This window comes from Platalea leucorodia, assembly GCF_965183815.1.
Source record: "Platalea leucorodia genome assembly, chromosome: 2".
NCBI lineage: Eukaryota > Metazoa > Chordata > Aves > Pelecaniformes > Threskiornithidae > Platalea > Platalea leucorodia.
In genome coordinates this window covers 91151137-91168386 of record NC_138824.1, presented here as the reverse complement: position 1 = coordinate 91168386, position 17250 = coordinate 91151137, and the positions used below count along the sequence as shown (strand labels likewise).

At 36.2% G+C, this 17250-nt stretch overlaps 1 protein-coding gene across 5 annotated transcripts in view; it reads left to right on the top strand.

Annotated features, from left to right (window-relative positions):
• Nucleotides 1-17250, top strand: part of DMD (dystrophin) — a gene marked incomplete at both ends in the record, with an annotated part of 1307865 nt that overhangs the window by 386619 nt on the left and 903996 nt on the right. For all 5 annotated transcript variants that reach the window (XM_082303865.1, XM_082303861.1, XM_082303862.1 and 2 more), the window contains 4 exons: nucleotides 2023-2115; nucleotides 3107-3184; nucleotides 6731-6823; nucleotides 13787-13959. In XM_082303865.1, the coding sequence (XP_082159991.1) occupies nucleotides 2023-2115; nucleotides 3107-3184; nucleotides 6731-6823; nucleotides 13787-13959 (437 nt within the window). The remainder of the gene's footprint in view (nucleotides 1-2022; nucleotides 2116-3106; nucleotides 3185-6730; nucleotides 6824-13786; nucleotides 13960-17250) is intronic.

The window sequence follows — 17250 nt, the reverse complement described above, 5'->3', positions numbered from 1 at the left end:
ATAGGTCTTGTGCTTCCCCTCTGCAAAAATGACTTTTGTTCTGCAAGATTAGGGAACAAAATAAAGTCTTTCTGATTTAGTCATATGTTTTAATTTTAAGTTTGTTCTGTATAGAGTAAGTAATAGACAACTTCAGGAATACCGTGCATGACTTGACTTGCATAATGGCACATGATTATTCATACTATAATTTAAAACATTTTATCAAAACTATTTCTCATACTAAATGCAAGGCAGGAAATAGAGTTGCTGATTATTATTACTTAAACAGATAATTCACAAGGTTGAGCAGGGTAAGTAAATCATATGTGAATCTATTCAGTACTTGTTTTCAAATATTTTAGGTAGTCAAGTGGCAGCACATGTGTTAACTAGAAATTAGCTTAGGTGGAATGGGTTGTGCAGGGTGTGAAAACCGACTAGAAAACAAGGATTCCTACTGATGTAGAAAAATTTTGATGTTTCGTGTTTGTTTGTTCTGTGAAACAGAAGCAAGACCTTACCAAAAACTGAAGGGATTAAAAGCTGCTCTTGCCTCAGAAGAGCAGTCAGAGAGAAAGGAAAAGGGAAAGAGTAATGCCGGAGTAGCCAATAGTGCTTAAGTTTGTGCTGTACACAGAAATATTTATTGATCGAGACAAAAATGAGTCTAGCACTGGAAACTGTCCTTAATTCTGTCCTCTGTTTAAGAAACCTTCCAAAGGAATTGATACACTCTGACAAAACACGTTTTTCATTAAATTCCCAGCTAGCTCTAATGAGTGATGCAGTGAGTACTAGAACAACGCTACTGACAGGAAAGCAAATGTCTTCTGTGTCATATGGATTCCCAATTCTACATTGCTCTGTGGTAAAAGTGGAGGATGTGCAATGTAGGTCAGCATGGTGTCAATTCTAGCAAATTAAAATACAGATGCTTCCTCTCAAATCAATCAAAGCATCTGTGAAACTTCACAAATTAGAAATAATGTGGACATGTGAATCTACTTGACACTGCACCAAATAATCGCTGTTTCTTATTGTGGTTCTCAATAGCTCTCATACATACAAAAATATGTCAAAATTTATAGGTACACATAAAAGATGCACAGTGATTAAACTATACAAAATTATGTTTCTCTATTTCTAAAATTTAATGCATTACTCAAATCATCAGATCAGAAACTTGGCTTGAATTTTAGAAAGAGTAAATACTCTTTTACCATTGTCACATAGGGGAAAATCCCAAGTATTTCCTTTTGTCTTTTGCTGATGCTAGGTACAAAATGTGTATTGTTTTAGCCACTTACAGTAATGAGGCCCTGATTCAGTACAATTCCAAGTATGCCCTATTAACATAGGTATGTTTCTTAGATCCTCACTAGAATGAGCCTGAGACTGTGTAATTCCAAATTTGTTTCTGCCACGTGAAAGAGCACCTACTAGGCACTTAAACTTGATATCTCTTTATGGATGTTTTGGGTTTGGGTTGTTTTTTGGGTTTTGGTTTGGTTTTTTGTTTTTTTTTTTTTTTTTTTCATTTGGCAAACTATTTTTCCTGGTTTTCTCCTGAATTGCACCTTAATTGCGAAGTCCACTTTGTGTTCTAGCTTTATTTGTATTTAGTTCTGCTTAATTGTTTGAATTAATGGTATGTGCACAAATTATAAATTATTGGATCTGCAGTAGTTTCTCACAAATTATATCAATAGTATAGTTTTAAGAGGGAATAAAGGATATACATTCCTTACTATAAGAAAAGTACTTGAAATAAGGTAGGCACCAATCTCTCATATGTAATAGAACCTTGTTAAACATAGATGTGTGTGAAAGAATCCTATTAGTTTAGTTGTAAGATATTTTGCTCCTTTACTTTGCATTGTACCTTTCATATTTATTATTTAATTAGCACAATATATTTACACAAGTGGAATACAGCACTTTGCAAGACAGTGGCTTTTACAGCTTTCTGGTCTTATTTTAGCAATTTGAGTCTTCATTTCTTTGGTGTTTGAACTAACTAAAGCCATTGTTTCATTTCAGTTTGGAAGACGTTACATTGAAGATCTTTTTAATGATTTTCGAGATGGACGAAGACTTCTGGAGCTCCTGGAATGCCTTACAGGCCAAAAACTTGTACGTGTATATTAACACATTTACTGTATATTGAAGTCTTGATGGTGTGATAATTGTAGTAGGTGGTGTTCATTAATTCCACCACTGATGAGGGCCTGTGGAAACTATTTTTTAGGGGTCTGATTATTTTCAACTTGCATTTGAAACTGAGGAAACATTGTGACTAGAGCTATATTAGACAGTAACCCTTTGCTAGGCATATATGTAAAATGAAAATGTTCTACTTTGTTGTACGCACTTATTAAGGAAGTGTGGCAAACAGAAACAAGACTGAGGCAGGCTTCATTTAGATATTTAGATTTTAGCTGGAATTCAGAAATTATTTATCACTAGATGTTTGTGCCAAATACAAGACATAGAATTTAATGTGTAGAATTAGAATGTTTCGCTTATAAATTTCATACATACAGTCCATGTATTGGAGTTGTACATGTCTGAAAAGAGAGAACACCTTGCTCTTATTAACCTGGAAATTCTAAAGCGATGTCACACATATTTTTGAATATCCTCTCTTGTGTTCCTGCTTGGACTTTGAGATTGGGATCTTTCTCTGAAACTTTCTTATGAAAGAGTAGTGAAGCAAGCTGGGAGTTTGAGAATGAAAATCCAGAGAGAATATATTTGTAAATAAATATTAAACAAGCTGATGCTTATCTGTTTGGTTGTCATAGTAATGTTCCTAAATTGTGCCATGGAGAAGATGACTAGTCATAATAAAAACAATCTGGAATTAACTGATTTTATATACATTTCAATGATTCATTCACTGAAAAATGTCGAGGTACCAAATTACCTTCCAACTGTGGATACAGTTTGTTTCACAATTGCTTTTATTTCATTTTGGTAAGCTGCACAATGTATGGTAATATTCTCACTGTTGTCATAAACTCATGAAATAGAAAACTACAGGTGTAATATAAGATTTGAGTTAAATACAGTATGTTCTAGTTTCTGATTTGGGGCAGTCAAATTTGTTTTATTTTCTTTGTAGGCAAAAGAAAAGGGTTCCACAAGAGTTCATGCTCTGAACAATGTCAACAAAGCACTGCAGGTTTTGCAGAGAAATAACGTAAGTAATCAGCCGAACAGGGTCAGAACATCCTATGCATAGCATCCTTAATGCTTTGTAAGTGTTGGATCAAACTCTGGCCTATAGTATACAGTTACTGGAGGCAAGGCAGTTTTCTTAATGTGACTTGGATACTTTGTCATTCAGCACCAGGATGGAATGTATTTCAAAAAGTTTAAAATCCTCTGCCAGCAAATATTTGAATAATATATCTATAATGAATGCTATCAATATGCACAATTTTATGTTAATGCATGGTGTTTAAAATACATTTTAAAAGGTTAATTACAAGAAGTCATCCATAACTGGCTAGAAGGTGCTACCTATCAAAATGTCTACTCACAAGCTCTGACAATTATGAAGTCTAAAAAACTGAGGCCTTTCCTACAAGCAATCTTTTTTGTAAATTTTCATTGGTGTCTGTTCCTTATGGTTCATAACATTAAGGAAATGAATCATATCAAAACCACTTTCCATTCTACTTTGTCAAGATTGTCTTTTCAAGACAGTATCCTGTGCATCATTTTTGAGTAAATATTCTCATGATATTTTCCTTATGCAAGTGTTCTAATGGATCCATAACTTTAGCAGACATTTTCAGTGGCCAACTAATTATATCATATCCCCTCCTCAAGAATAAATTCATATAAACTATAACATTCACTTAAACTTAACAGTAAGATGTGATGGAACAGTGATAATGTCTTCTGTGCCGCATATTATATTGAATTTCTTGATAGCTGTGGTAGGTAACTAAACATGATTGAGTTCAGCTGCTGAATAAAGTTATTGATTTTATAAATCTAAGGTAATGCCTGTCCATCTGAAGACTTGTGCATAAATGAAAGTGACCTTATAAGACTAGCATAAAGACCTCCAGGTGATTTTTCTTTTTTTAAATGGAATTTAATGTAAATAAAGAGAAGAAAAAGCTTCTAATTCTTCAAAATCTGCAATATTGGACTTTGTTGAAAAAAATCAGCAATACATTATTTCACAGTATACAAGAATGTTTTGATTGCATACCTGGAATGTGGTTACAAATTTTCATAGTAAATGCTTTTAAAAGTATTTATTCACTATGTATCAGCTAAATCCATTGATGTGCTTTTCATTCAGTTTCCAGAACACAACAATAGTCCCTTTCAAATATAAAAAGAAAGCAGAGAGTATTCCAATCGAAGAATATAGAAGAAAAAACATACTTTTAGAAAGTGAAGTGGTCATCCAGTGGCCATCATATTTATGTAATGAAAACCTTATAAGCTATACACAATATAAAAATTAATATAGTGTGTATATATATACTGGATCAAATTAGTATAAAGCCAAAAGATCTGCCTCTGAAATAGTTTCCTCAACCTTCAAAATCATCTCAAGAGTGATTTCTATGGGACTTCGGGAATGCAAAATCAATGGTTCTAAAGCTATTTAAAGCCTGTGACTAATCTAGATTTTTCTGCTGGTATGTGCCATCCTTGCTCTGAGGTTTTGCAGTCATCTGCGTGGTAACATTGAAAAACGCTGCTCCTTCCAGTCAATCCATTTTACAGATTTTTTTTTTCCTGTGGAAAGGTGATAGTGTTGGGGTGGGTGGTTGCCCCAGTATAGCCTCAGGCAATGCTGAGGCAAACTGGAAAGCGTTCTTCTATTTCAGTAAAACAGATGTAGGCTCTGTGTATTGAGGCTTCCATTTCCAAAAACATGGAGGATTTGGCCTGTAGAACATGTAGGCAACACCCTAATAAGCTTTGTAGTGGGTCACTTGCTACATGGACCCCATTTGAAATTCAGGATATAAAGTTGTCATGGTTTAACCCCAGCCAGCAACTAAGCACCACACAGCTGCTCGCTCGTTCCCTCCACATTGGGATAGAGGAGAGAACGGGAAGAGTAAAAGTGAGAAAATTCATGGGTTGAGATAAAGACAGTTTAACAGGTAAGGCAAAAACCGTGCACGCAAGCAAAGCAAAACAAGGAATTCATTCACTACTTCCCATCGGCAGGCAGGTGTTCCGCCATCCCCAGGAAAGCAGGGCTCCATCACGCGTAACGGTTACTTGGGAAGACAAACGCCATCACTCCGAACATCCCCCCCTTCCTTCTTCTTCCCCCAGCTTTATATGCTGAGCATAACATCATATGGTGTGGGATATCCCTTTGGTCAGTTGGGGTCAGCTGTCCCAGCTGTGTCACATCCCAACTTCTTGTGCACCTGGCAGAGCATGGGAAGTTGAAAAGTCCTTGACTGGTGTAAGCACTACTTAGCAACAACTAAAACATCAGTGTGTTATCAACATTATTCTCATACTATATCCAAAACACAGCACTATACCAGCTGCTAGGAAGAAAATTAACTCTATCCCAGCCAAAACCAGAACAAAAGTCTAAGTTCCACTTCGGAAATGTTCCAAGACACTGTTGGTTACAATGAATTGACAGTCTCATATGCTTTTAGTACAAAATGAAGAATTCTTAAAGAAAAGAGTTCTCAGAGAGTTTTAGAGTTCTTGACAAAATATCTGCTTTGTATGTGATTAGTAAAAATGACCTATACATACATGCATTGAAATAAATAAAAAGAGGCTTATTTTGAGTATGCAAAAACTTTAGTCATTTTACAGATATAACTTCAAATAGCTTCAGAAGTGCAGTAGATACATTCAGACTGTAATTTTTTAAAGAATGGGGTACTTTACCATATAAGTATCAGTTCTGATCATGAAAAACTGCATCTATGAAACAGTGAGGATGCAAATTTTAGAGTTGTAGTTTCGATCCAGAAGTGCAGGTCTTAGCTTGTATTGTCTTGCACTCATATCCCTGAATTTGGCTTTCTTATTTGGGGGGAGAGGGTGAAGGATCATTTCACATGTGGAGGAAAGAATATTCCAGTGTGGTAAATGCTGATGTATTATGAAGCTGCAAATGCATAATTATGGAAAACAACGTTACTGGACAAACTAATGTGAAAAAGACTTGCTTAGATCACAATCATTGGTTTCTCTGTATTCCAGAACACATCCTGCCTTGCCTTATACATTGTAGAATTTAATTAAGGCAAAATAAGTTTTATTTTAATCTAAATATGTAGAACAATATCTTGGGTTTGTAGGTTCTTACAGTGTCTAGATGTGTGTGTAGCTTTCAGCAAAGTATATTATGTAAGGTAGTATGGAGCATAATACAGGAGGTTTTCTGTCTCACCCATCAGTTTTGTGATTTGTAATTGTAGAGGCTTAATATAAAAGATTTTTGAGTTATTATTAACTATTACTTTTAATTGTATGTTTTCACAACATGCTATAACTGGAATAATTGGAACTCTAGATTACTGCTTGCTTTTTGCCAGCACATTAATTCTGCCATTTATAAAACATGAGTTGGATGTTTACTAAACAACAGAAACCAAATGAGAGATTTACCCTAGCCCATCCCTCCCTCTTCCTCACTACAAAGAAAGTTTAACACCAAATATATGAAAATAACACCAACTTTTTATGCTTGCTATTAATCTTATGCAATTTTTTTTTGTTTCTTTAATAGGTTGATTTGGTAAATATTGGGAGCTCAGACATTGTGGATGGAAATCATAAGCTGACACTTGGTTTGATCTGGAATATAATCCTCCACTGGCAGGTGAGTGGCACTACTGCTTACTTTCCATGAAGTATTTTTATTCCACTTTTTTCCGTTATTATCCAGCTACAACCTACAAAGCAAACATAGACATTGCAAACAATGTCCTAAATCAGCAAGTTTTATGGCAGTCTGTTTACATATTATCTAGGATATTAAGAATCTTAAGAAGATAAAATAGGTTTTAGAGCATTAGCAGCAGCTCTTTTGACTCTAATTTCACAGTCAGATGTTGCAAGTGAATATATAATACAGTTATTGCAAGAAAAATGTATAGGCGAAGCCAATGTGGATATATAAGCTTTCATAGTCACTTTTCTTTTTAGTATCTTAGAAAGAATGACTTTTATATTTTAATGAAATAATCACATTTGTTACTTTTCACTGCTGACCCATCCTGCCAAGAATTATTTTTAGAACCCTGAAAAGCTGCCACTCTGAGAATTTATTGAACCAGATGTAGCTTATTTAGCTTCCTTTCTCTTTAGAGAGGAACAGGGAATTATGATATAGATCTCATAAAAAACAACATGGTAGGTAAGGACACTTAAGTAAACAAATGCTGAGAGAGCACTAAAATAAAAATTCAAAAAGAACTAGCATCTAGATGCTCTGAGTCTGTGTATTTGTACGAATCTGGGCTAAGAGTCTGTCCATTTGTGTTGGCTCTGTTCCCCAAGCAATGATCTACAAGTTTCTTGTAGCATTACAAGCAAAGATGGTGGGAAACAAAGCCTAAAAGACTTTATATTAAAAGCTGAACACTCCTATCAAAAATCATATGTGTATCATTCGTTGAAGTAGGGAACATTTTTTTTCTAATTTTACAGGACATGTTGTAGTGAAAGCAACAGAGAAAAGCTGCAAATAGTTAAATCACTTCTTCCTTTGTCTCCCATTCCAGTATTCCTAGTTTAATTACATAACATTGTTCTAAATTACTAATTAAAAGGAGATGGAATATGAAACCTAACTGTGCAACTTTTATGAATAATCCTTGAATCACTGTGTTTTAATTTATATGAATTATGAACTGAGATGACTATTCATGTTCAAATTCATATTTTGATTTGTTCATATTTTATCCTGAAGCAAAGTGTTAAACATGTGCTTTAGTATTAGCTGCGTACCTATTAATTTTTCTTTCAGCTTTTCCCACCATTCCTCTTAACACATGCTTGCACACACACAGAAGACCCATGTATTCCCTGGTATAGTCTGGTGAGGACACCAGGCATATGCTCGTAGAGTACTGCTTACTTGCAGTACATAGGTGATTTGTTTCAAGCTTCATCTTGAGCCTAGTGATAACTGTGATGGCAGCTGTGATGGTGTGACACTTTCTCAACATAATCATAATGATTCAGCCCATGTTTAGTCTATACTTTGAGTTCTGTGTTTCAGTTTGTTCTGTTCATGGAGTATTGAAAGGAAGTGACCTCCATGTTCTGGACTTCTCTTTTTATTCAAAATTTTGTAAATAAATTTCTAATTTGGCTAGAATTAAATTTCAGTTTCTTTTCTAAAGAGTAGCTAAAGCCTGGTTGGCAAGAAGAAACCATTATTATGTAATAACCCTGTTGATGTTGTATAATGTTGAATAATTAGAAAATAATATAAAGCCAGATTTCTCCTTGGGCTTTTCTCTTTTTAAACAGAACTCAGATGATGTTGGTTTGCTGGCTTTTTCCCTCGAAGGACTGGAACAGTTCAAAGTGAATTTGCTTATTTACATCTCTGTGGAGAAAATCTTTGTTCTTTTCCAGATTTTCTTTCAAGTTTTGAAGTGATTTACATGATCTAGAATATGTTTGTGATTATTCTGCCCTGTTTGTAGGTTGGTACTATCTTACATACTGACAGCACTTCTGGTGAAACAAGGCTGTAAGTTTCTTAAGAAAGGGTGATTCTTCCTGTTGGTACCATTTTGCCTATCACAGATTGTTCTTGGCACTAAGCAGCTGGAAGCACAAAAAGCTGTTGTTAAAGACTAAATTATGGACTCAGGGCCACCAAACGTATCTGCCAGTTGTCTACAGTTGGGTAAAACATCTCATTACCTATTATAACTTATCAAGACTACTACATTTATTTGTAGTCTGTGGGAGGCCTCCCCCTCCCCCCCCCCCAAAAAAAATAATATACAGGCTACTTGATTTAGTGCATGTTACTGGTGCAGTTTGTGTTTGATGGTTCAATCCTGCTTTTGTAAATCCTTTCACTTTCTGATTCCAAGAACTTGCAGTCCTGAGAAGAGTCACCTAGATGAAGTTTATCTGCATGCATGTAAAAAAAAAAAAAAAAAAAAAAAAAAAAAAAAGATAATGAGTTGTGTAGACAGTTATTTTGTTGCAGATGAATAGGCAAGAAGCTTTTTCCAATTTCACATCCTGCAGCCAGGACCACATTAGGACAGAACTGTACTTATATATTATGATAATAAGACAGTCTCTTACAAAAATGTCAATCTCTTTGTACTCATTTTACAATGTAAAAAAAAAAAAAAAAAGAGATATGGTAGAAGAAAGGTGCATAAAAAGAATAACGAGGCAGTACCAGTCCGAGTGGATATCAGCAGTCCCATTGAGAAAGGCAGTGGTAGAGGCATTGCAGCAGACAAGATTTGACTCGTTCTTGCCACTCTCAATTCTGTTCAGTAGAAAACTTGTTGCTTTCCATATCCCTTGTGGTGATTGTGTCTTTTCTTATCTAGCCTGTTTTTCAGATTATTATTAAAAGTTTCACTGAAATTGAACCATTGTTCTGAGTTGAGCGCCTGCTGCCAAAGCTCTTTATGGTACTGAATCTATCAGAGTTTCTATTTCCTTGAAACTGCTGCCCTCTTTCTCACAGTCCTGTGATCCCAGCCTCACTGCAGCATTAACATTTAAGCAAAAAGCAAAACAAAACCATTGATTTCTGAACTGTTCCATTTGACAAAGACTCTTAAGAGTGGAAAAACATTCTATATTGCAGTGTGCAAGTTGTTTTGTTTTGTTTTTAAGAGCAAACTTATTTTCATGTAGAGCATGGAAAAAAAACCTAGCAAAAATCTTTGGTAAGAGTCACAGACAAAATCTCGGCTTTCTTCAGAAAAAAAGCAAAATAATAGGCATATACATAAGGCAAATATTTCAGAGAGAGGTGCATTTCAACAATCAGTCAGCCTCGTTTGGAGACCTATTAAAAGCATCAAGCCTGTTGTGCACTTGTTGCAGAACCAGTATTTTAATTGGAATTACCATTTTATTTTATTTTGAATTATATACTAACAGTTCTGTCAATCCACCTTGAATCAATGAGCAAAGAATATCCTTTACTTTGGTAGGTGTCTTGAATATCTATGAAAATGTTCTTAAAAGAGTTCTTTAAAATGTGCTTTGAAAGAGTGTAGCAGATTATAGCTATAAAAAAGTAATCTGCGCAGTCAGAATACCTGAAATATAGCAAATAAAAAATACTAAGTCGTTCTGTCAGGGAGCTGTAAGGTCCCTATTTGATTGAGAAAAATGAAAACACCTTGCTTTGAGAGTAATTTTGTTTAGATTCTCTCCTTCCTTCTGTTTCTCCTAGGTGCTGGCATCCTGAAGCCAAGTGCCAGTCTTATAAAATGTTATTGCACCTGAGTGTTCGTTTTAGGTGAAACAGATGTAGTGCAAGGCTGAGATCGTACTGGGTTCATAGTCACCTTACACGCACACAGCTACACACACACAGACTCCAGGACCTGGTCCTACAGCGGGGAGATCAGAGGTCTGCTGCCTCCATGAGCCAGGCCTGGGCGCGCTGCTCTTGGCCGCTTCTCAGTGTGGTGACGAGAATAGCAGTGCTCCCATTCCGTTCACAGCTCTCCATTTGTCAGTCTGACTTTTCGGAAGTCATCTTGGTGGTGTCTGTGTTGCCCTTTTTCCCCCTTCTATTCAAAAGGGAATCTTTTCTTATTGCCGTAGTACAGGTCTATTCCCCAGGAAGATCAAGTATTTCTGTTCTCTGGAAGCTGGAGTTCCCTACACCTTAAAGCTTTTTTTCCTGCCAGGATATACTGCATTAGAAAGGAGAGGTAACAAAGAAATGAGTATCAGAGGTCAACTCATCATTTGACAGCAAGAGGCAGAGCCTACTAGACACTTTGAAATGGCTGTAGTTTTTGAGCCTGGATGCTGAGGGAGCTTATCTATCCAAAAGCTCTTCAGGCTGACATTAACACTTCTCTATGTGCTATTATGTCTGAACAGTACGTCTTAACTGAGAAGCCTTCAAAAACCTTCCTTCTAACCTCAATGTCAGCCAGCACTTTTCCGCTCAGATGCTGATCTTGCTTCAGGGCCCAGCCGCCCTGTGGACAGCATGGTGCTGTGCCCGCAGCGGCATGGCATGGCGTGGCATGTCATGGTGCTGCGTGGTGCTGCCGAGGTGCCAGGTGGGGTGGGAGGGATGGCAGCGCCCCTCGGAGTGCTCAGGAAGACAAGGTGGCTCCAGTTGTAGAAGTGGAGTTTTCCATCATTTCTCACTGAATAGGAGGTGACTTCAGCCTTCAGGATGAGATCATACCCTTTTACTTCATTATTTTAAATGCTTGCCATTCCCTAAGAGACAATAAAAAATCATAAATTTAAGAGTCTTCACTGCTGTGGAGAAATGCAGGAAAATGAGAGTAAGTCTTTATCCATTGCCAGCGTATTAAACTCAGAAAGATGAGTTTGAAACTATTTCATATTTGTTTACTCAAAAGTAGAAATAAATGCTAAGTTTTTGGCTTTGTCTCTTTAAATCAAAAGAAAAACTGTCACCTGGATTCATCTCTTTAAATCAAAAGAAAAACTGTCACGTGGATTCTTCTGAGTAGTTGCCTTCCTGACGGCCCATTGTTTTATTGTTTTTCCCTAATTTCCTCTGTTCATACTCATTGCTCCTTTCTCTTATGTTAATGTCAGCTCAAACACTTGATCTTTTCTATATGTTATGAACTTTTATATTTCTAAATCTTGTGTTTCTGCATTCATTCAGTTATCCTTTTATACAATGTGTGCTGTATTTTTCAAATGTTACAGTTTGCTTATAATATTCAGATAAATCTGCATTTGTAAATACAAGCACATGATAAAAATCCAAAATGAACAATGAAATCCTGGCTTGGACAATTCTCTACTACCATAAATTCAATATTTTCTAGTCTTCCATATTGTTTAAGTTTGGTGCAATAGATGCTAATCTCAAAACTTTTCTTCTTTTTAGCACTTAAATTCATGAAAAGCAACATTTTATATTTTGATAGTAGTGAAGGGTTTTTGCCTGGAAATACAGAAGGCAAATCTCTCAGCTTCTTGCTGAATTATGTCAATCCACTTTGGCAGCTCTCAATGATGAAGACATTAAAAATATTAATGAGGAACTCAAAATACCCACTCAGACATACGAAGCAAAACTTTCCTAAAAATTTTCTAATTTTCTTATACTCTTTACTTTCTGTCTCCTGGGGTAGAAATGGAGGCAACTATGAAATGCTGCTATTTTTATCTGACAGAATTTTATATTCATTTTCATTGGTGCAAATTACAATCTTAGACTAAAGTCAGGAATGTATCCCGTGAAATTGAGAGAGGATCAGTTTCTCCTCCCATCTCAGAAACTAATAACATATAAAGTTAACTTTATACCTAAGTCTCAAAAGGGAAATGGAAGGCACTGATACTCTTTGGGTAGTATGCATCTGAGATGTGAAAACAAGACATTCTTTTAGTAATTCATATCTTCACTTATTCAAACTATTGAATTAATTACTGTGAAACTAGCAAGCAACTTACCAGACTGAACAATAAAATGGTATATGTATTTTTCTACAGTATCATAGCAATTATTTTTTTTTTTTGTTGATTATTCTTTGAGATTACATCTTCTGCATGTTATCTTATGGTTTTTACAATTTCAAAGTGGTCCATCCCTTATCATAAAATAGCTTCCGCACTGAATGTTGTTCTTCGACTGATACTGGCTGCAGAGCAATTCAAGTGGAGAATTATAATGAAAAGATATATTCCATAACCGAATAAGCAACAATAGGCAACTTCAGAGTTAAATGATATCTTTGGGAGTATTTTAAAAGAGCTGCTAATCTTTACAAGATATATGGAGAAAGCAATGATTTAAAGGGGATTACTTTACAGGAAAATAAATTATAGACTTCTTAATAGAAGTTTTGGGTGCTCTTTCACGAGGAAAGAAGTTGCTAAGAAATATATAATCGACTGCATTATGTCAAACTCCAGGCTAATATTTTTAGAAGCCCTCAGAATTAATGGGTTTTTGTAAAATAATAACTGTCAGCGAACTTTCTCTAATGAAAGAGGAATATTAACTATTCATTAAAAAAAATTTAAAAATGAAACATATACAATACTCTTAATGCATACAATGAAATTCACTTTTCATCCAAGTGCATGTATGCAAATATAGTTTGCACATTTATGTAAAAAACATTATCTACTGTGCACTGAGCACATTTATTTTGCCTTGGTACTTATTTCAGCTTTGTCAATGAGAGAAGAATGATTTTCATCATTTTATCAACTTTTATATAATGTATCATATTGACTAAGGATATATTTCCAGAGCAAAGAAAACCACAAGGAGAAATACTTAGTTTGAACGAACTCTGTTCCCATAAGTGGTGCAAACAAATGTGCCTTCTCTGTTTATGCACAGGACGCTTCACGTGGCACAGGGATGAATGTGCTGAATGCATCAGCAATGATGACCAACAAGTCAATATCAGTTGTCTTTAAGCATTCAGACCTGACTGCTATCATTATACTGTGACACCAAGTATGTTCTGTAATTACTTAGGAGGTTTTTCTTTAAGGCTTAAATTTAGGCAACTGAAGGTTTTTTTGTGTTAAAAAAAAAAAAAAAAAAGTCAGCTTTTAATAAGTTCCATCATTGATGAAATTCTGTCTCTTATTGCAGGTCAAAGATGTAATGAAAAACATCATGGCTGGACTGCAGCAGACAAACAGTGAAAAGATTCTGCTGAGCTGGGTCCGCCAATCGACTCGTAATTACCCACAGGTCAACGTTATCAATTTCACTAGTAGCTGGTCTGATGGATTGGCTTTCAATGCACTCCTCCACAGTCACAGGTAGGAAAACGAGCTTTTCGTTATTTCAGTGAGCTTGTAACAGATGGCTGTAACAGGGCTTGAGGATGGTGTATTTGTTACGTGGTGGGTTTAGCTGCTTCTTGTGTGGGTGTTTCAGCGTTCTGTTAAATGGCCGCCTGTTTGCTTTGACCTGGGTGCTGTGTTTGGTGTCAGACTAAATCTTCTTGTGGAGGGAGAGGGTCTGAGCTTTTCACAGTGCAACTGAATAAGCTCAGTTCAGACCCTTTTCTGGAATTTCAGTGTATATACCAAGTAGCTAGTCTCAAGGAGTACAGGCTTGGAAACTTCCAAGAGCAAGGAATAGATCCAAAACTAGGCCTTTGAGGTTGTCCTAGAGGGAGAAGGAGATTTTCCTGTGGAGACTTAGAGGGGGGAAATGTGTTTGTTGAAAGCCTCTGACAGTTGCTGGATTGAAAGTATGGATTTGCCTCGAAAGGACACAGCTGGAGAAGGTAGCCTTTGTTTTCAAAATCTTTCATGTTGTTCCTCTAGCTGATTTGAGTTTTCACCCTCTCTCAGAAGTTGTCTTGTTCTAGTCTAGGTTTTATAAAACTCTGCCTTTAAAGATTCAGAGTTTTCTGGTGATTCTATGTACTTGGCTTAAGGAAGATGTGCAAGCCAATCTATCTTAAAGGTCTAGTTCTTGCCACTACTGGTTTTAAAGCAGTACTTATTTTTCCAATGTGGTAAGCCTCCTGATCTCTCTTCTTCTACTCCTATACCTCTCTCCTAAAGGGGGCTGTCCTGCAAGGTGGCTGACTGTTCCAAATTATCAGAGTTGAGTTTTTGAACAGCTAGGTGGGTATGTTCTGTTTAGTAAGAGACAAAAGGGATTTACAAGATATTAGTACAAGTCAAGCCATTTTTTTTAGTTGCATTAAAGGCTTAAAATAAAATAAGGCAAAATACTTCTAAAAACATAGTCTGAGACAATACATGCCTTCCAACTTAAGTAGTGAAGAGCTGTAGATATTTCCAAAATTTTCACTGGCTCACGTAATTGTTTTTGAATGAAACTGTCTGATTGTCTATTGTGTTGTAGTCTGAAGACTGACAGCCATTTGCAGCGTCTATGCATTACACCACCATCTGAGGCACAGTAGGCATCTCTTGCCTGCATATGCCTGGGAGCCTTCAGTAGATCTGACTGAACTAAGGTCTTCCAATTACAAGTGTTGTTTGCTTGTAATGGTAGGAATGAGGCATCATCTTAAGGAAGAAGTTATTATACTTTAAAAGGCTTTGTGTATGTATTTCACCAGCATTCAGTATTTATAACATTAATAGCTGGCTTTCCCACCATCCTGCTGTTACTCTGCCATTGATGCGCTCACAACTTCTTGGAAGTGTTTATACAGGTATTAGGAAAACTGCATTTGGGGAGCTACATAAGAAAAGAACTAAAATATGGTGACTGTGTCACTAGCTTTTGATAACTACTTTATTCATTGGTCATTCATTAAAATGTGGTTTGGTCATTTTTTTTTCAAGCACTCCCTAAACTTACTTTTTTTGTTGTTTCCACTGGTGATCATTTCTCATTTTAATTTGCTCTGTATCTCACTTCATAAGTGGTTTCATTCTGATGGACCTGAATGTAAGAATGCAATTATCCTGTAGAAATCAATGAATCTCTTCCTTTCTAAAGATCTGATTCCATACTTGTAGATGATTAAAAAAAAAAAAAAAGAAGTTTTGTGTGGGATACTCTTCTGTCTGCATCACCTACCTTCACAGAAGCTCTGTTACAGTGTGGGACCTTATGCATAGTTTCATTAAATGAAAAGCATGAAAACCTTTTTTTCTTCCTAAAACATTGTCTGTACACAGCCTTATTAAGTGAAAAAATGTTTTAACTCAACCATCAGGTTACTTAAGTCACACAGGAACTCTGTGATGAAAAAGACTGAGTGATTCCTACTACTTTTGGTGGTACAGTGCTGCCTCTGTTGCATTGGATACAGCTGGGGATGAAAAAATAGATACACCTCAAAGGGAAAATACTTTATCTCAAAAATGCCAAAAAATAGTTATGCTGAATATATTCTATATATTCAGTATATTTTATAACTAATTATTACTGTAGACTGAAAGGCTAAAACCAGTAGTACTCTATGGCATTGTGACGACCTTGATTTTATTTTCAGCAAATCAGTGCAGCAGAAGGCCAAAGTGGTGGCACGTCTTTTCACCTAGACACAGTATGAGACTGCCTGTTTCCTGATTAGCGTATCTGATACTCAGCTATTCAGACTGTGTGCTCTACAAGACCATGTAATATCATCTGGTGTCTGAAATCAGTAATCAGAAATTCCTTTTTGTCCCTCTCTGTAAGAAGAGCTCCAGAAGTCTGAACAGAGGCTCTTACTCAGGAGCAGTCCCTGGTTGGGGAAGGCAGTTGCCTGCCTAAGCCACATTGGGATTGTCTAGACAAATCTCTAAGTGTCTGTATGTCATACTTTATGCACTGCTGCGTTCAGTTTAGTGCAAAGTTCACTAGTTGTGAACATTCATGTCCTGCTCACTACAATTTATGCACTTTATTCACGTTTTCTAAAACAGAGCGGCAAAACTTAAGCTCGCTTTTACTCTTCTTCTGTCTGCTGCCATAAATCTTGCATAGCTTTCTGCACAGTGAGCTTACCTTCAATAGAAGTGAAAAAGACACTGTCTCTTGCCCAGTAGTTAATGCACTCATCTGAGAAACGGCAAGTGTGCATTCAGATTCCCTGAGGCAAGTCTCCAAGACTCCAAGATACACCAGTTGTCTTCTTCTGGACTTTAATCACTAAGTTATTCTGCAAAAGTCTCAGAGGAAGACCTAATGTTCTCTGAAGCCTCGAGTCAGTCATTTTTAAGATGAACCTCTGTGCTTAGTGTGTCCTCTATATTGATTTTTGGTGACTTTGCACTTCATGCGCAGTATGCAGGAGCGCTGAATTGCCCTTCAGGATTCAATCAATAAAATAGGTACACTAAGACACTCTGAGTGTTCAGGAGCACCTGGCTCTATCCTGTAAGAATAAACAGCCTTCTCTAAGAAGCATTGACACCTCATTTAGTAATTCTAAAATGCAGTTACCTACTTGTTGGGTGTCAGTGTCTTGGCTTCATGCCTAAAGAAGATAGTTTGAATATACACTTAAGTAAAGTTGATCAACGCTGGTTTACATGAAATCTCAGAGAAACCTAGTGTCTCACACATCCTATGCTTTATTAATATTTTGTGCTTTACATACATAGAATGACAAGCCCTCTGAAGACAAACAC